At 48.2% G+C, this 19,870-nt stretch overlaps 1 protein-coding gene across 1 annotated transcript in view; it reads left to right on the top strand.

Annotated features, from left to right (window-relative positions):
* ANGPT4 (angiopoietin 4) overlaps positions 1 to 6,934 on the top strand; it is a 57,661-nt gene extending 50,727 nt beyond the window's left edge. The window contains exons 8-9 of the mRNA XM_084848433.1: positions 995 to 1,125; positions 3,343 to 6,934. Coding sequence (XP_084704559.1) covers positions 995 to 1,125; positions 3,343 to 3,515 — 304 coding nt within the window. The 3' untranslated portion in view covers positions 3,516 to 6,934. The remainder of the gene's footprint in view (positions 1 to 994; positions 1,126 to 3,342) is intronic.
* The last annotated feature ends 12,936 nt before the right edge of the window (positions 6,935 to 19,870 follow it).

Here is a 19,870-nt window from a genome sequence, read left to right as displayed (position 1 = left end):
GCGAAAATAAGGACAACGCAAATAGCGTTGCCCTTATTTTCGCCGTAGTCTACGTAAAGATTTATGTAGACTACAGCGACCAAATAAGGAACGTGAATGGCGGCTCCCTATGGGGGGCCGCCATTATCCGTACGCGCTTTTTTTTTTTTTTAAGTCACCCGTGACTGCTCTGCACCCGTTTTGCAAAACGTTTCAATAAAATAGTGTTGGATCCACTGCTGCCTGCCTGGCATCCTTTCCTTCTAAACCGAAAGCAAGGACTATTTTTATCTAACACCAATAAGCTAGGGGACTGCACACGCACATCAGAGACCACCTCAAGCACCTCGGCCAGGGAGTCAGTCGTGCAGCGGGCTGGGCGGTACACGAGCAGAATCCCCAGACTGCCCTTCGGGCCCATCCTCCATGTACAGTATTTGTCACCTTCTCCCAGTCCTCTCTGTTTGGCTTTGCTCTTTGCCTGGGCCGCCAGAAAGACTTAGCTTCTTCTGGGTACTGATGAACTGTGCCAGGTCTCACATTAGCCAATCAGATTTGGCTATATGATGACATCACTGATGGGCAAGTGAAGTCCACTGGAAGTGGAAGGAAGAGAAGGCAATGTTTTGCAATGAGCACATTTGCAATGAAGAATCACTGGAAAAGATGTTTTCAATATTTTGGAAAATGTAGGGAACATAGGAAGCTGACTGATACTAGGTCAGACTATTTGTCCGTCTGGTGCAGTATTGCCTCTCCTGACTGCCAGTGGCTCTCTGAGGTCTTTCTGATCATCTGCAGCTGAATCCTTTTAACTGGAGCTGCCAGGGAATAAGCCTGCAACCTACTGTTTGCAAAGCAAGTATTCTAACCTTGAGCTGTGGTTGCCAGCCTAAATGCATGCTCGCTGTGCATTCACAAAAACCTGTCCCTGATTATTTTCAGACTTACAGGGTGAGCAGCTATTTGGGGAGCATACAAAAAGTTAACTTCACTATGCCTTTTTGCTCCTCAGGCTCTTTTGGAAAGGCTACAAGGGCACCGCCGGGCAGCAGAGCGGCTTGGCTCGCCAAGGGACCGGCTTCAGCACGCGAGACGCCGATAACGACAACTGCATGTGCAAATGTGCCCAGATGCTTTCTGGTGGTGCGTATGTATGCCCTTGTGCCAGTCGACTCTGGCAAGGACAGAAGGTGGAGTGGCGAATGGAGGGCAGGGAGTAGGATGGGAATCCGGGAGCCTTGAGCATACAGACTTTGATTATGAGTGCTTTTGTGCTTTCTTCTTAGTGGGAATGCCTGAAAAATCAACCTTCCTTCCCTCCCTCCCTCCTTCCTTCTCTCCTTCCTCCCTCCTTCCTTTCTTCCTAAATTCCAGGCTGAATAAACTATGTCAGCATGGCTGTATATGGTTTAGCCCATGCACCCTACTTCTGAATGGTGAGATGTTTCAGAGCTTCTAGCATAGACCAGGATTCACTTTCCTAAGAACCTGAGTGTTGAACCTCTTTCAGCCCGAGGGCCAAATGCAATTACAGAGAAGCTTTCGGAGGTCGCATTCCAGTCGTGGGTGGGGCCAAAGGCAAAATGGGGCAAGGTGTGAGTAAAGGGGACAGGGTCAAGATACCCGAAATGCCAGCCTGTTTGAGCTTCAAGCTTTTCCTGCCAGTCACGAAGCCTGGGGGGGGGGGCATTTTGACCTTTTAGAATCAGGGGGAAAGCTGCACAGAAGCTGGGAAAACACCAAATGATCAGCAGTTGGGGGGAAGGGGGCATGGCCATATGGGGAACCCCAGAGGGCTGGATTGGAACCGCAGATGGTCCAGATTTGGCCCACAGGCCTTAATTTTCCACCCCATCTCAGAAGAATGTCACTGGAGCCTTGCAGCATTTCTGTGATATAAGGTTTATTGTAGTGCTGTGCCAAAAACATCTCCCACATTTTTTTCGACCCTTCACTTTCAATCTGATAGAAGAGAAGTTGCTGCCGAAAAGAAATTCAATGGTGAAGAAATTTCGGAGAACTTCTCCTGGGCTGGGTTTGGGTTTCTTGGGCTTCCCTTGCTTAGGAGGTGGCCAAGGGGTGAACGCAACTGCCCTGTCTTTCATTGTATAGTCATCTCTCTGTCCTCCTGTAGCCTCCCCAGCTTCCTACATTTCAACTGAAGCCCAGTTTAAGGCACCATGAGGTAATTCCTCCCATGGGCCTTTTTCAGATCTGGATGTGGAGGCAGCCTGGGAGGCTGGCTGTGATTAGGTGAGCTCAAAAACACCACAAAAATGCATTCTAAAACATCCTGAATGAGGCAGAACAATGGAAGCCTCTTTCATGGGGGGAGAAAACCTTCAGGAATTGGAGGACAGATTTTGGCAGAGCACTAACTCCACCGCATCCCTGGAGCTGGATGCAACACGGCCCCCACCTGCATTGCAGGGGATGCATACTGGGGGCCGGCCTGCCAAGGTAGTTGATGCTGTTGCAGCACGAAGATCCCCTAAAACCCTTAGGAAAAAAGAAAGAAGCTGTGCTGCAAGCCTGCCAATGGGGAGCCCTAGCTGGGAGAAACGGTTGGGAATTTCTCCTCCCCCTGGAGAAATTTGATGAAATTGTCTCCCAAATTTATTTGCCCACAAGTCAGGTGGAGAATTTCAAGAGGTCAGGAGAGAAAAGTAAGAGATGAATGTTTCCCCCCAAGACCTCCCCATCCTACCTTCCATTAAAACTCATCAACAAAATATTTCCGCCCATCAGCTGTTAATTGTCAACTCTTTGAGCTTTTCACAATTGAGGAGGGTGAAGGAGCTACACAGCAGCACCTGACTCCCTGACTCCCCACCCGTAGCTTGGCACTCTCCCTGATCATAGCAAGTCCTGATCGGTCTCCCTCTGGCATCTTATATTGCAGAAGACTCTCTGCCCACACGTTTTCAAGTTTTTCTTGGTAATCACAAGGTCTAGAAACTTGCTGTTTCAAGCAAACAGAAACTTAGATTCTGAGAGTGCTGAATTTTGCACTAGGAAAAACCAACCAACCACATGCATACTATGTGACCAGATGAGAAGGAGTACAGGGCTCTCAGACTTTTCAGCAGTTTTGTACAAAACTGAAATGTTGCCTGCTGCAGCTTGTCCTGCAGAACTAGGGATGAGCAAAACTACACCTGCTGAAATCCCTTCTTCTACACAACTCCAAAAGGAAGGGGGTCTCTGACCCCAGTTTGCACCTGGTGGTCAACTGTTGGCAGTATTTCACTTTTCCCTAAGTTATTCTCAGGGTCATTTTTACACACTGTACATGCTGTTTTGCACTGAGGCATTTGCCCTTCATCTACAGCTTACTTCTCCTGATCCTTCCACATTCAGGTTGGTGGTTTGATGCCTGTGGGCTCTCAAACCTGAATGGCATCTACTATCCAGCCAGGCACAACATCCGGAAATTGAACGGGATCCGATGGCATTACTTCCAAGGACCAGGTTACTCATTAAAGGGCACGCGAATGATGCTCAGGCCTTCGAGCAGCCGTGAAGGGGCATAGCAGATTCAGTTCCTCCGAGCCAGAGAGAACAATCTTGGACGCACACCAGGAGTGACTTCAGCTGTGGACATGCAGCAACAGAGCAATGGCAAGCTCCGTGGGGATGAGGCCCTTGGGAAAGGGGGCTAGGAATTCTCCAGGGAGGAAGGACGCAAGCAGCAAAACTCACGTTTCAGATGACAGATGAAGCTTCCTGTGGGCTCCTGGTCTTCCAAGGAACAGTGAAAGTTCCTTGAACTATTTGAACTATTATGTCTGTTCAAAGCTAAATCTGACCTAGGAAAAATGGTTGGTTAACCTTAGAAACATCTGGTAAGGTATGTTATACTTCAGGATTTTTTCAAAGTGCCACACACACTCCCTTTTGTGTCGGAGAATGTTTCTGCAGATTTTTAGTCCTATATGTTGAGTACTGCGTACCACTGCTGGCCATGCTCAAGTGAGCAGTTACTTCAGTTTAACAAACCCTCGGGGTCCTTTCGTTTAGGGCAGCCTCCCCTGACCTGGGGCCCTCCAGAGGTGTGGGACAACTCCCATCATCCCCATCATTGGCCATGCAGGCTGGGAGCGTTGGGAGTTGCAGTCCAACACATTTGGAAGGCACCAGGTTGAGGAAGGATGCCCTGGGGATTTGTGCAAAACCTTCCCTATCCTTTCTGCAGGTGAAAAGGCCCCTTGCACACTTAGACATCCTTAAGCAAAAGTGGACCAGTAAACTCAGCAAATGTAGGGTTTTCCAAAAGGCTGACCTGGTTAACAGTGAGCATTGCCTTGCATGGCTATGCTGTGTTCCCCATGAAATTGCTGGACAGCTGGCCATGTGCATGGCACTGGTCTGTTGTTCCTGAGGCTGGACTATTGTGCTTTTCCCTCATTGTGTGCGTCGGCTTAAGGCACAATCCCATCCATGTTTAAACATAGGAAAGTCCTACAATCCTATGCATGTTTATTAGAGAGAGAAAAGTCCTACAATCTTGTGCTTGTTTAGTTGGAAAAAAGTCCTACAACACACAGCATTCCCCAGCCAGCCATGCTGGCTGGGGAATGCTGGGAGCTGTAGGACTTCCTTCTGTCTAAACATGCATAGGACTGCACCCTTAGTTGCGGGATATCATGTGCAACAAGCCACTGCTTCTTGAGATCCACACCAGCCCTTCCTGCAGCAGCAAGATGAGCAAAATGTGTTGTCGTTTGTTGTTGTTTTGGACAGGGGAGCATTCAGACATACCAGCCTCCACCCTGCCATCTAAGAAGCTGTATCACTTCCTGCTGCATGGCTAAATTAAGCTGCTGTGAAAACAGGGCCGGCGTTATAGTACACCTTTTGTTCAACTGAAGTAACAGCTTGTGCTGGGAACATGTGAGGTGGTGCACATGTGAAACGGATGGTGTGCACGTCTGCCATCTGCTGACCTTTTCTTTGTAACACACCTCTGAGCAGCCCCTTGGTGAAATCATGAATGTCATTTTTTGCTTCGTCCTCCATATCATCTGTCCTTCTTTTCCCCCATCAAGCCAATGCAAGGCCCAGGGAGTGAATGGCAGGTGTAGACAATGGGACGCCCTCCAGATGTTTTGGATTACAACTCCCACCATCCCTTACCGTGGCCCATGCCGACTGGGGCTGATGGCAATTAGAGTCTAAAACATCTGGAGAGCATCAGGTTGCCTCCCCCTGATATAGGGGCTTCTGAATAGCCTCAGCTGGCCCACTGGAGACAATGATGATGCCCCGGGAAGGGACAACAGAGGGCTCGCTTTCCTTGGAACTTCTTCCCAATGTGTCTTTTACCCAAATCCATGTTGTTGGTTCCTTTCTTCACCCAATTTCTTTTTCCTGCCCTGCTTCAGAACTACCTGCAATCCCCTTAAAAACAGAAGATCCTACAGGTCAGAAGGGGTCACTTCTCAGAACATGAGCATGGTGGGACAAACTGCGATGGGGGAAGGAGGTGGACAGTTTGGGAAGGAAACTAGAAGACTGGGGTGGAGTATCCAGTGCTGGGGTCTCTCTGCAGATGGGCCCTTGTATCTGTGCTGCCAAATGATACATGTACAACTAAGGATTGTATGAAATCTGTTCTGTCTGTGTTTCGTGGATTGTCAGGCATCTTTCGTTCTGCCGTCCGCCCATCGACGGAATTGGAGGGGGAGAGTGTTGCCAAATTTATGCAAATGTGCATTTGTGCAAATTTGCCCAAGCAAAAATGCACAAATTCCCCCCAAATGCACATTTTCACGCTTTAGTCTATGGGGAAAATGTGCATTTTTGGCTTGTTTTTTTTATTTTGCGTATTTTCCTATGACAAAATTTGCGCAAATTCTGGAAAGTTAGAAAAATGGTCCGCAAGTCTGGAGAATTTGCCCGATGGGAAAAGCCAGTCCGTTGTGGAATCTGTGGGTCAGCTACATGAAAATCTGGACTCATTTGGTTCTGTTGCGGATTTCTCCAACATCCCTACATACGACAAAGATGTTTTCAGAGGACACAGTGAGGAGAAATGTACACAATCTCATTGTGTCATGAACTTCTGCTTTTTCAGCTGCACTGTCACAGATTTCCACAGCAAATGCACCTGGCCTTGTATCTGCTCCCATTTGCACTGTGTTCTCCTCTGACCATAAGTGTCAAACAGTCCCAGATGCTGTCATGCTTAGGTGCTTCAAGGACAGATGTGCTGCATTGCGTGATCTATAGTCTATAGCAGGGATGGAGAACTGTACAACGAGCAAACTGGCTGCCCACCTGGCTACATCTGGCCCCCACCTGTAATTGTCTGACCCCTTCAACATCCCCCAACATGGAAGCAGCAAGTTCCAATTTTGTGATGGGAGGAGGTGCTGGTGGTCAGGTGAGAAGTGGCCTTCCAGCTTCTTTCACAGGTGGGGGCATTGGGGTAGGAGGAGGTGGTCCCCAACCATGCTCCCCCAGAATTATGATCTTATTGCTGGGGCTCCAGCCCTGCAGCACCTTGGCAGAATAAAGTTGGACATCCCTGATCTACATTAAACTCCAAAAAGCATGATTCAGTGTGACTGCCAGTGAAATGGTAGAGCACTATGTATAGCAGGCAGAATCTCTAGATATGGTATTTTATTCTTGCTCCTGTCCCAATCCTGCATAACAGGTCCGTCCCAGTGGGAGGGAATGTACAGTAGAGAGAAATGATGATGTTTCAGATTATGAAGACAACACCTGAAGATGCTAGGGAAAGCAAGCAACTGGAGATTACAGAATATGACCAACATCCTCAGAATACATAGAAGCCTTTCAAAATCTGACCGTATAGTAGATGGTTTGTGTAGTAGATATAGACTCTGGGCAGGGACCATATCAGTGTTACATTTTGTACAGAACCTGCCATGCCATTGGCACTAATAAATGTTAATTAGTAGCATGGCACCATTTTCTCTAGCTGAAGCGGCTGCTTCCCCTTCTTTTCCTGACATCAACACAAATGGCAACTCCTCATAGGTTTAGGAATGTCAGGAGTTGAGTGTCGTGTCTCCAGACTCTCTGCAGCACCCTGAGGAGGACTCAGAGTCCAATGAGGCCCTGGTCACCCCACTTCAGGTACCTTCCAGGCCTCAGGTCATAGGCTTCCCCTCATCCTCAGACTCTGAGAATGACTCCCCCATGGCTTCTCTCCCTCAGCCACACAGAAGCATAAGGCTACAGAAATAACCATGGGCCCTTTAAGAGCTAACACCTGCATCCAGCAGGGGTGGAGCCTCCAAACCTCCTAGCCAGCCTTCTTAAGGCCTCAGTTGTCTGCAACTCCTGGCTGAGACAACAGCTCTCCCTGTGCAACAGGTCAGTGAGTGTGTCCCACTACAGTACGCTGTCCAGGGTCCTGACAATTCTTTACCTTGCAGTGAGCCTGCTCTCCAGGACCTGACTGTGTTTTACTAGCTTGACTCCTCTCTACCTGACAACGAACCAGTGGAGGCTGGTGGCTCTGATTTCAGTGGGGCAGTGAATCCATTCTGGGTTTCAGTCAGAACCAGCCAGAACTCTAAAGGAGCTACCCAAGGTGATGAATGTCTTTGCCATACATCTGGTTCTAGAGGTATCAGGGCAGGCCTAATATAATTTTTTATTTACTATTTATTATTACATTTCTATCCTGCCTCTTTTTCTCCAAGGAACCCAAGGTGGCTTACATGGTTCTCCTTCTCTCTGTTTTATCCTCACAACAACCCTGTGAGGTAGGTTAGACTGAGAGTCAGTGACTTGCCCAAAGTCACCCAGTGAGCTTCTCTCCAAGTGGGGACTAGAACCTGGATCTCCCGAGTCCCAGTCTAACACTCTAACCACTACAACCAGTGGCTCTTCTAGCTGCCACCTAGCTGCTTGAACTGAACACAACCTTCGAGGGTGGGGGTATCTCTGGAGCTCAGCCTAAAATCAGTTCTCAGAAGTCCAACCCCCCAAACCCACCAGTGGATTCCAGATAATATTTTATAATGATGGTAACATTCACCCCCAAATAGGAAGTGAAGCCGTGACCTGGGATGAAGAAGAGGAGGAGCCCCAGTGTGAAGAAGTAGGCATATCCTTGGCTTCCATTTCTAGCTGTGTTTCCTTTCTGTGCATGATACCTTTTAGTCTGGGCTGGGTTACCTGTGAATGGTATAAATATGGGATAGAAAGTGGAAGGAGCCATTTTCCAACTGAGTGACCTGTCTAGTAATATGTGTTCAAGTTACAGACACAAGCAGGGCTGGATGATGCTGTCCTACTGGCACTGTTGAAGCAAGATTCAACTGCCAGTCTGGTTGGATTCTGTATGTGGCATGGTGGGGGGAGGATCTTCTACTTTGCCTTGGGGAGCAAAATATTTTGGGTCTGCCCTGGAGACAAGAAATGCAGAAGATACTTACCCCTGTTCAGACAACACATTTGACTGGGTTGAGCAGATGTGTGGGGACAGACCTGATAAACTTTGTGAACAGACATGCATATAAACTGTACATGAGTAGGGTCTCCTCTCAATGCTTACTGAATACACACGGGATCCTGAGACACACGCACACCTCAAATGCTCACCCCAAATATGTTGTCTGAACAACAGGGCTAATTTAAGCTCAACTTGTGAGAAAGTCAGAGGGTCTAAACACAAACTTGCAAATGGAGCTCTCACCAGTAGAGGTTGCCAGAGGACAGTTATAGAATTTCAGTGCCTGCCTGCAGAAGCAACTATCTTCCAAGACTTCCACCCAAATTCAGCATAAATGTGCACAGGGTGTTGGTGATTCCTCATCAAGCAACACATCCCAGGTATGACATTGGAAGCCTTTCTGGGGGTTTTTAAAAAAAGTTTCTCAACAAGACTACCAAAATTAGGTACCTGAGTGACATAAGCCACCTTTCTTATGTCACTCAGGTACCTAATTCTTTGTCTATTTGATGATGATATCTTTATCCCAGCCTTCCTTCAAGGAAGCCACTGTCTAGACCCATCCTAAGGGGAGCAAACAGGATTGCATTCAAGGTGTAGCTTAGACAGCCCCAAGAACTCATCTCCAGCTCTCAGACTTGATGCTCTGCAGCATGTGAAGCCATAAGAGGGATGAGGCTTCTTTTGATCACATGCAGATGTACAATGAGCCTGTTTAATTTGACCGTGCAATGCCAGCCTGGTCACTGTGTGTCTGTATAAACTCCCAAGGAGCGGAGGCAGGGAGCAGGGCACCCTCTGCATAGCAAGGGGCAATGGGGAACAGATCTGGAAGAATATGGAACATTTATTTCATTTATTTATTTATTTATTAATCTCCAGACATTTGGACAGGGATTCTATGGCCAACCTTGGTGAAGATTCGAATGAGAGGTAGAGCTTCATGTCATCCGCATATTAATGACACCGCACCCCAAACCTCCTGATGATAGCCCCCAGCGGCTTCACATAGATGTTAAATAGCATGGGGGAGAGGATGGAACCCTGTGGCACCCCACAAGTGAGTGGCCATGGGTCCAAAACCTCCTCTCCCAGTGCTACCCTCTGGTACCTGACGGAGAGGAAGGACCGGAACCACCGCAATACGGTGTCTCCAATGCCCAACCCCTCCAGGCGGTCCAGGAGGATACCGTGGTCAATGGTATCAAAAGTCGCTGAGAGGTCGAGGAGAACAAGGAAGGAGCATTCACCCCTATCCAGAGCCCTCCTCATATCATCCACCAAGGTTTCTGTCCCATGCCCATTTATATTTTGCCTTTCCTCACACAGAGCCCAGGGTGGCTGACAACCTACATAAAACATAATGCGTCACATAGACAACGTTAAAACTATAGGGCAGTATCCAACTGTGACATTCTGTTAGCACAAATGATGTGCTAGTGGAAACTAGGTTCTGAACTATGTGCAAGAGAAGAATCCAACTAAAGTTACATTTGCACAAGCATGATTGTGCAAGCAGTTGTGAAACCTGTTGTGCATAACTCCTGTGCAACCAGTTGCGTAAGTGTGATAGGCAACCACTTGCCCATGGAAAGATTCATGCAGAGCCCCACTAGTGCTATTTGAGTTTGCAGAATGACACTGTTAAATACTGCCCCATGACTCTAAAATCAGCAATACATAATCAAATACTATAAAACCATCAACAGAAATCAATAAGAAAGAAACAAAAAAACAAATGGAGTACTTGCTTATACCCCCAAAGCCTGCACAGATAAATATGTATTTAACTGGTGCTTAAAAGGCAACATGGCAGAAAGGGAGAACTCTGGAGGAATCTATGGAGGGGCTGCCTCCCACCTGGATGCCTTAAGGGTGAGGAAAAGGCCAAAATAGCTAAATGGGTCATGGCTTCACACAGTTCCATTTCTCCCAGAAGACAGCTTCTAATGGACAAATGCCTTGATAAACAGTGTTGCAAGCACCATGTTCTGCCTTAATGTGGCTGAACTGGTTTGGCCCCAAGAGCCACGGTATGTTGGGAGTCCTTGGCCAGTGGTTTCCATTTCAGCCCACAGCAGGAAGAAACCAAAGGGGAAGTTTTGTCTGGGTGACACTAAGGCTGAATCTACACATAGCAGTTATACCATTAGCATAACTATTGGTGTCATGTGTCCCAATAGTTACGATAATAGTATGATAACGGTATAACTGCTATGTGTAGATGCAGCCTAAGGCTGCAAGACTAAACACACTTACTAGGGAGTAAACTCCGTCAGGCACACGGGAGCCTCTCTTGCATTCTGGGTGTCACCTGCAAATGCTGTTAATGCAGAGAGAATTCGAAAGGGGGGAACTGGCTCATGAGTTCTCTGCTCCTGCCAGCAACACAGCTGTAGATGAGAAGCAGGGGTGGCAAAAACACACAGCCCCGTGACATCAAGGTCCACGGGAAGTGTGATGGCACACGGCAGAAGGGGAGTGGGCGAACTCAACACAGGATGCTTTTTTCTGTGGCAGTGCCGTGCATTTTCCGTTCGCACGCCCACCACCGAGTGGGCAGAATGAAGGAGCCAAAAACCGGCATCTGAGTCATCCCACACTTGGAGGGGAAATAGGACGAAAAAGAGACGTGAAATCAGGTGAAAGTTCAATATTTGAACTGTTGGATTGCAAAAAGCCAAAAACTGATGTTTGAGTTACAAGCATCAGGCAAACATGCCTAGTTACACACACACACACACACACACACACACGCAGCAGAACCTGCAGTCAACTAAAAATTCGAGACAGATGTGAAAGTTGGAAATTGAAAGGCTATATTTTAAAGATGAAGATGATGATTTCTCCAAGTGGCCAAAGCATGGTGAGATGTGGTCAGGATCCTGGCTCACAACTGACACTCTGAGTCACAAGGGTAACCTGAAAATTCAAGAATTAGAACATCTGTCCCAGATGCGCCTGATCTTGGAAGCTAAGCAGGGTCAGCCCTGGTTAGTCCTTGGATGGGAGACTGCCTGGGAATCAGGCTTCCTGCATTGAGCAGGGGGTTGGACTCGATGGTCTTGTAGGCCCCTTCCAACCCGATGATTCTATGATCCCCAAAACCAATTAGAACCCAGTACCATGAAATTAAAAGACGCTTGCTCCTTGGGAGGAAAGCTATGGCCAACCTAGACAGCATAGTAAGAAGCAGAGACATCACCTTGCCGACAAAGGTCCGTCTAATCAAAGCTATGGTTTTCCCAGTAGTAATGTATGGCTGTGAGAGCTGGACTATAAGGAAGGCTGAGCGCCGAAGAATTGATGCTTTTGAACTGTGGTGCTGGAGAAGACTCTTACGAGTCCCCTGGACTGCAAGGAGGTCAAATCAGTCCATCCTAAAGGAAATCAACCCTGAGTGCTCATTGGAAGGACAGATAATGAAGCTAAAGCTCCAATATTTTGGCCACCTAATGCGAAGAGAAAACTCCCTGGAAAAGACCCTGATGCTGGGAAAGACTGAAGGCAAAAGGAAAAGGGGACGGCAGAGGATGAGATGGCTAGATAGCATCACCGATGCAATGAATATGAACTTGAGCACGCTCCGGGAGAGAGCGCAGGACAGGAAGGCCTGGCGTGCTATGGTCCATGGGGTCACGAAGAGTCGGACATGACTGAACGACTGAACAACAACAACAACTTACAAAACACATTAACTACGCCTTGCAGATAACTTTCTATGTTAACTACACATTACATTGCAAATACTGTTGTTGGACTATTGTTTTTTTTTAAGAGCAGCTTAAGGGAAAGAGTTTGAGCAGAGAGGTGTTAGGTGGGAAGGGATGCTTAAGTCTTTCCTCCCTGCCCCTTCTTCACTCCCGACTGCTCCAAGTATCTTTTCTCCCTAACAGGTTCAAAGTATGTGTAAATTTGCATTTTGAGCCTCACAAGGAGAAAACCCACATGTTGTGGGCGGGGAGGGGGGGCGATTTGGACTGAAGAAATGGCAGGCAAAGAAATGGACAAAGCACATCCACCTTGGATTGCTTTTCCACTTCACATCATCCCATCCTAAAGCTATTTATCTTTTAAAATCTATAATTAAAATCTGGCATCCTTTGTGCATAGCATGCAGTTAGCCCAAGTGAGATTAAGACTTCTGGGAGGTGTGGACAAATTCTGAGAACCCAGAAGAAACGTTAGTGGGTTTCAGAGATGAATAGACAGCCTCGCGTAAAAGGATTAGAGACCATTGCCTGTTGCCCAATTTTATATTCTAGTCTATCTGCCACACCACCTGAGTCTAGACAATATTTTGAAAGATTTGTGTGAACTCCAGTCCAGGATTGGTGATTTGCAGAGATAACTCTTTCTGGATCCCCTCCGGGCATCCGTATGGATTTCTTGTATGTGTGCCTAGCAGCATTGACTGAGTGATCACACATCCCAGGGGGGCTGCTATGGCAACTGCCTCCCCCATCCTTGGCTCCCCCCCGCTTTTGCAAGTGTACATGAGCAGCCCCCTGCTTGGGGAGGCAAGTGAGACAAAGAGGGTGGGGGCTGCCAGCTGCCCGGAGCAATTACGCTCCTTGAAAACGTACAGATCATAATTGCAATCACATTAGCACAGACCCCACGCCTCCTGCTGCTTGTCGTCCCCCCCCCGCGGCCCTGCCCCCCATCGACTTTCCACCCGCTGCTCAGAACACACAGCTGACTGAGAGAGGGGCAATGAAAGGGGAGAGCTGATGACAGAGCTTCAGGGCTGGCTCTGGATGCTAAGTTAAGCGACCAAGAGGGTCCCACCCTTCCAGGCTGCCCAGAAATTATAGACAGATAGGAAGATGGATGGATGGATGGATGATAGATAGATAGATAGATAGATAGATAGATAGATAGATGATAGATAGATAGATGAGAGAGAGAGAGAGAGAGAGAGAGAGAGAGAGAGATGAGATGAGATGAGATGAGATGATGATGATATAGATGATAGATAGATGATAGATAGATGATAGATAGATGATAGATAGATGATAGATAGATAGATAGATAGATAGATAGATGCAAGAGATTAGATAGATAGATAGATAGATAGATAGATAGATAGATAGATAGATAGATAGATGCAAGAGATTAGATAGATAGATAGATAGATAGATAGATAGATAGATAGATAGATAGATAGATAGATAGAGGGATGGGATGGGATGGGATGGGATGGGATGGGATGGGATGGGATGGGATGGGATGGGATGGGATGGAATGGAGGAGCCAAGGTTTGGTCTGTCTGTCTGTCTGCTTGTCTGTCTGCATCTTGCTTTGCTTCTTTCAACCTCACCCTTCTGAAGCATAACCCTGTTGTTGTTGTTCAGTCGTTCAGTCATGTCCAACTCTTTGTGACCCCATGGACCATAGCACGCCAGGCCTTCCTGTCCTGCGCTCTCTCCCGGAGCGTGCTCAAGTTCATATTCATTGCATCGGTGATGCTATCTAGCCATCTCATCCTCTGCCGTCCCCTTCTCCTTTTGCCTTCAGTCTTTCCCAGCATCAGGGTCTTTTCCAGGGAGTTTTCTCTTCGCATTAGGTGGCCAAAATATTTGAGCTTCAGCTTCAGTATCTGTCCTTCCAATGAGCACTCAGGGTTGATTTCCTTTAGGATGGACTGATTTGACCTCCTTGCAGTCCAGGGGACTCGTAAGAGTCTTCTCCAGCACCACAGTTCGAAGTAGGGATGTACGAAAGGTACTTACCTTTCGCAAATTATGTTCATGGTTGGGGGGGAGGCGTTCTGTCCCTCCCCCCAGAATCCTGGCCGGGGGAGGAGGCGCTCCGTTCCTCCTCCCCCCCCCCGGAATCCTGGCCGGCCAGCTGTGCTCCGCAGCGATTCTGCAGAGTCGCCGGCCGGCTCCACCAGCAGCCGGACATCCAGCCGCTGGCTAGCAGGGATGCAAATGGCGGCGGCTGTAGCCGCCGCCATTTGCGTCCCTGCAGTCAGCCGTGATAGGCTACGTAAATGTTTACATAGCCTATCACGGCTGAGTAAAACAACAACAACAACAACACGTGCATACGCAAATGGCGGCGCCCATGCATCTACGCTATTTGCGTTCCCCTTATTTTCGCCATCTTAGTCTACATAAATGTTTACGTAGACTAAGACGTGCCAAAATAAGGAACGCAAATGGCGGTGCCAATGGGCGCCGCCATTTGCATACGCGCGTTTCATTTTGTTTTTACTCAGCCGTGATAGGCTACGTAAACATTTACATAGCCTATCACGGTGTTTTTTTTAAAATCTAGCCGTGATAGGCTATGAAAATCTTTACGTAGCCTATCACTTTTTTTGTTGTTGTTGTTGTTTTAACTGGAAATGGAGGCGGCGGCAGCCGTCAGAAGACTGGCCGCTGCAGCTGCCGCCGCCGAACCACCGCTGGAGCTGCCGCCAGAGCCACCCTCACCAGGAAGATCCGCCCCAGGTAAGTCTCGTCCCAGTGGGGGGGGTGGGGGAGGCAGACCATTCCGCCACAGATTTCGGGGGGCCGAATGCGCTGGCATTTGGCCTCCCTGAGATCCGTGGCGGAATTCTCTGACATCCCTAGTTCGAAGGCATCAGTTCTTCGGCGCTCGGCCTTCCTTATAGTCTAGCTCTCACAGCCATACATTACTATTGGGAAAGCCATAGCTTTGATTATACGAACCTTTGTTGGCAAGGTGATGTCTCTGCTTCTTACTATGCTGTCTAGGTTTGCCATAGCTTTCCTCCCAAGGAGCAAGCGTCTTTTAATTTCATGACTACTACAGTCACTGTCTGCAGTTTTTGGAGCCCAAGAAAATAAAATCTGTCACTGCTTCCATTTCTTCCCCTTCTATATGCCAGGAAGTGATGGGGCCAGATGCCATGACCTTAGTTTTTTTAATGTTGAGTTTCAAACCAGCTTTTGCACTCTCTTCTTTCACCCTCAACAAGAGGCTCTTTTGATCCTCTTCACTTTCTGCCATTAGCTCTCACCAAAAGCAATAAGCGGTACAGGCTTACCTGTGGGGAGGCACTCCAGCTTGCCTCTTCAAACAGCAAGTGACACGGGTGGGGGGGGGAGGCTTCTTCAGGAATGCTGCTCCTTGCAGGTAGGCCCACCAGGTTACAGATTGAAATGGCAGGTGAGGGTGCTTACTCATGAGGAGATGCTCGTTGCCCCAGGCTGCTCTCTCAGGTGGCGTGCTGGGGCCCTTACTTGCAAGGAAATCCATGCATGAGACCATGTTCCAGCTTGTCTTTTCAGAGGGTGAGATAGGGTGCTTCCCCAAAAGTGGTCCAGTTTGAAACTGAGTGCCCTAGCCAAGGGGTGGGCAGAAGGTAGATTTGAGTCTACTGGTAGACCCATGGGCACACGCACACACACGCTACATTCTACTGCTGAAATTAAGGAAGGTTATGGGGAAGGGATAACCAGGAGTGGATCTGTGTATGGAAGAACTGTGGGCTCCATTCACTACTAGTACTCAGAACGAAGTCCTAGGCCCAGAATTCTTTGCTTCTAAGTGCATGTCTTTTGCCCCGGGCTCCAGTGGGTGGACCTCGGAATTCTAATTAAAAAAACAAAGTAGATTCCTAAAGCCTGAAGTCTGCCCACCCCTTGCCCTCCCCTGTGACTTTGTTTTGTTTATTCATCCCATTTCTATACCACCCAATAGCCAAGCTCTCTGGACCATTCACAAAAATTAAAACCCTAAAAGACAGCACGGTAAAACATAATCTGAAATGCACCTGCTCTCTTCCCTCCCCTCCCATCCTAGCATGGCAATGTGTCCTACTTTACAGAGGACAGTTCTCTGAAACTGTGCTCTCTTCGAAGGGCTGTCTGGTGCAAATCCAGTTCGGTGGTGACGTTACCTTAGGGAGGGAGAACAGGGCAGGGGCCTTGAAGGCGCCGGTCTCCAGTTAGCACCTGGACATCGACTGAACAGGCAGGCACAGAGGTCACCTGGCCCCAGACCTCCCTGCAATGCATTCCTAGTGAAATGCTAGAAAGCACTTAACCTGTTAGCATATGCAGAATTTATGCAAATGTGTGCCCTCTTTGGTCTCTTTTTTGGCGAGGCATAAGTGGTCACTCTGTCACCCACCCCCATTCCCTTGTTGTTGTTCAGTCGTTCAGTCATGTCCGACTCTTCGTGACCCCATGGGCCACAGCACACCAGGCCTTCCTGTCCTCCGCTCTCTCCCAGAGCATGCTCAAACTGATAGTCATTGCATCGGTGATGTTATTTAGCCATCTCATCCTCTGCCATCCCCTTCTCCTTTTGCCTTCAATCTTTCCCAGCATCAGGGTCTTTTCCAGGGAGTTTTCTCTTCGCATTAGGTGGCCAAAATATTTGAGCTTCAGCTTCAGTATCTGTCCTTCCAATGAGCAGTCAGGGTTGATTTGCATTAAAACATAGCTTGTGGGGACAAAAGGAATCGGCATTGAAGAGGAGTTTGCCCCCCAAAGCTGTTTCAGTAGGTGTGGAAAGAAACCCATATTTCCTGGGACTGCACACCGGGAATCAGAGGGAGGGATGGAGGGAGAGACATGGGGTGGGTGGGGGGCGGTTCCCTCCATACTTCTCATCAATGTGACTTACTATCCCGCCTCTGCCTCCCATCCAGTGTGTAATTTGAGCTACTTTCTCCCTTTGATTCTCCAAAACTCAGACAATGCACTTTTTAAAAGTTTCCCTCTGAAAATCAGGAGGGCTAGCATCTTGTTCCTTTTAAAAGTAAATGCTAGGAATCTTGAGAACATTAAGGATGCAAGATGCAGGAGTCAAGCTCCACTGATTCTAGCACCAGTGGGTCCATCCTGAACCCTAGAGGATGTCAGGTGCATCCAAGTGCACCCCACCTGGTTCTGGCCAAAAGAACTGCAGGGAGATCACCCACACTAGCCCAGAAGCCTCTAAATGATGCTTGGCCAGAAGAGGTCCATCTGAACAATTCGGAGGCTTGGATCCTGGCTGCCCCTCAGGCTGGCCAGGGGGAAGAGGAAAAGGAGGAGAGGCACAATGGCTGGGCTTCTGGCAGGCAATTTTGGCTATGGAGGCTGTCCCACTGCCTCCCATCTCCCCCTCCAAGCAAAACTGGTGGCACATCCAGTGGAGGCTGGTGGCTCCGATGTCAGTGGGGTGGAGAATCCACTCTGGGTTTCAGTCAGAACTCTAAAGGAGCTATATAAGGTGTGAGAGAATCCACTCTGGGTTTCAGTCAGAACCAGTCAGAACCCCAAAGGAGCTATACAAGGTGTGAGAGAATCCGCTCCGGGTTTCAGTCAGAACCAGTCAGAACTCTAAAGGAGCTATACAAGGTGTGAGAGAATCCACTCCGGGTTTCAGTCAGAACCAGTCAGAACTCCAAAGGAACTATACAAGGTGCTTCACACCTTAGATATCTGCTTTAGAGTTCTGACTGAAACCCGGAGGGGATCCACCTCCCCACTGACATCGGAGCCCCCAGCCTCCCCTGGGCCCACTAAATGTGAGCCAGATCATGGGAGCAGCACTCTTGCCTGTCATGCCAACTGACACAGAAAGCCAACTGCCAGCTTTCACAGAGGTGTTCCAATAGCAGAGCGCACGTTGTAATCAACAGGTGGAAGCTCCCTGGTGTGGTTAAAAATCAGACCTGATTTCAGACTAAGTTCTACATCAGCAGAAGCGATGGGGGCTTCGGAAATCCCCCGTAGCTGCAACAGAATGCTAACTCCAAAATAGTTCAATAATTAAAGCACTTGTGGAACCTCAGGCCTGTGGGCCAAATTCCAGCCCACTTGGGGTCTGGGCCCTCCGAGGTCCCACTGACCGCCACACCCCCTTTCCCCAGCCTTGCCCCCTTTCCCCCAACTGCTCATCGATGGAAGGTTTCCCAGCATTTGCATTGTGTTTTCCCCATTCTAGAAAGTTGAAATTCCTCTCCTAAAGCTTTGTTCCTGGCAGTAAGGGCATTAAGCTAAAATGGGCTGGAATTTGGGGGGCTGCCCCTTTAGTCTTCAGCCCCGCCCACCAGTGGAATGTGGCCCCTAATAGCTTCTCAAAAACTGCATTCACTCCTTGGGCTGAAAGGAGTTCAGCAACCCTGGATTTGTTGATGTCGTTTATTCACTCAGTTGCTTCCGACTCTTCGTGACTTCTTGGACCAGCCCACGCCAGAGCTTCCTGTTGACCGTCGCCACCCCCAGCTCCCCTAAGGTCGAGTCCGTCACCTCCAGAATATCATCCATCCACCTTGCCCTTGGTCGGCCCCTCTTCCTTTTGCCTTCCACTTTCCCTAGCATCAGCATCTTCTCCAGGGTCTCCTGTCTTCTCATGATGTGGCCAAAGTACTTCAGTTTTGCCTTTAATATCATCCCTCAAGTGAGCAGTCTGGCTTTATTTCCTGGAGGATGGACTGGTTTGATCTTCTGGCAGTCCAAGGCACTCTCAGAATTTTCCTCTAGCACCACAGTTCAAAAGCATCTATCTTCCTTCGCTCAGCCTTCCTTATGGTCCAGCTCTCGCAGCCAGAGGTTACTACGGGGAATACCATTGCTTTCACTATGCGGACCTTTGTTGTCAGTGTGATGTCTCTGCTCTTCACTATTTTATCAAGATTTGTCATTGCTGTCCTCCCAAGAAGTAAACGTCTTCTGATTTCCTGGCTGCAGTCAGCATCTGCAGCAATCTTTGCGCATAGAAAGACAAAGTCTGTCACTGCCTCCACGTTTTCTCCCTCGATTTGCCAGTTATCAATCAAGCTGGTTGCCATCATCTTGGTTTTTTTGAGGTTTAACTGCAATCCAGCTTTTGCACTTTCTTCTTTCACCTTCGTCATCGTCATGAGGTTCCTCAGCTCCTCCTCACTTTCAGCCACCAAAGTGGTATCATCTGCATATCTGAGATTGTTAATGTTTCTTCCAGCAATTTTAACTCCAGCCTTGGCTTCATCAAGCCCAGCACATCGCATGATGTGTTCTGGGTACAGGTTGAATAGGTAGGGTGAGAGTATACAACCCTGCTGTACTCCTTTCCCAATCCAAACCAGTCCGTTGTTCCATGGTCTGTTCTTACCGTTGCTACTTGGTCATTATACAGATTCCTCAGGAGGCAGACAAGATGACTTGGTATCCCCATACCACCAAGAACTTGCCACAATTTGTTATGATCCACACAGTCAAAGGCTTTAGAATAATCAATAAAACAGAAATAGATGTTTTTCTGAAACTCCATGGCTTTCTCTGTTATCCAGCGGATATTGGCAATTTGGTCTCGAGTTCCTCTGCCTTTTCTAAACCCAGCTTGTACATCTGGCAATTCTCGTTCCATGAATTGCTGGAGTCTACCTTGCAAGATCTTGAGCATTCCCTTACTGGCATGTGAAAGAAGTGGCACTGTTCGATAGTTTGAACATTCTTTGGTGCTTCCCTTTTTTCGGTATGGGGATATAAGTTGATTTTTTTC

This window comes from Heloderma suspectum, chromosome 4 (genome assembly GCF_057233095.1).
Source record: "Heloderma suspectum isolate Gila_16-S chromosome 4, 16-S_ref, whole genome shotgun sequence".
Classification (NCBI taxonomy): Eukaryota; Metazoa; Chordata; class Lepidosauria; order Squamata; family Helodermatidae; genus Heloderma; species Heloderma suspectum.
This window is presented reverse-complemented; position numbering and strand designations above follow the sequence as displayed.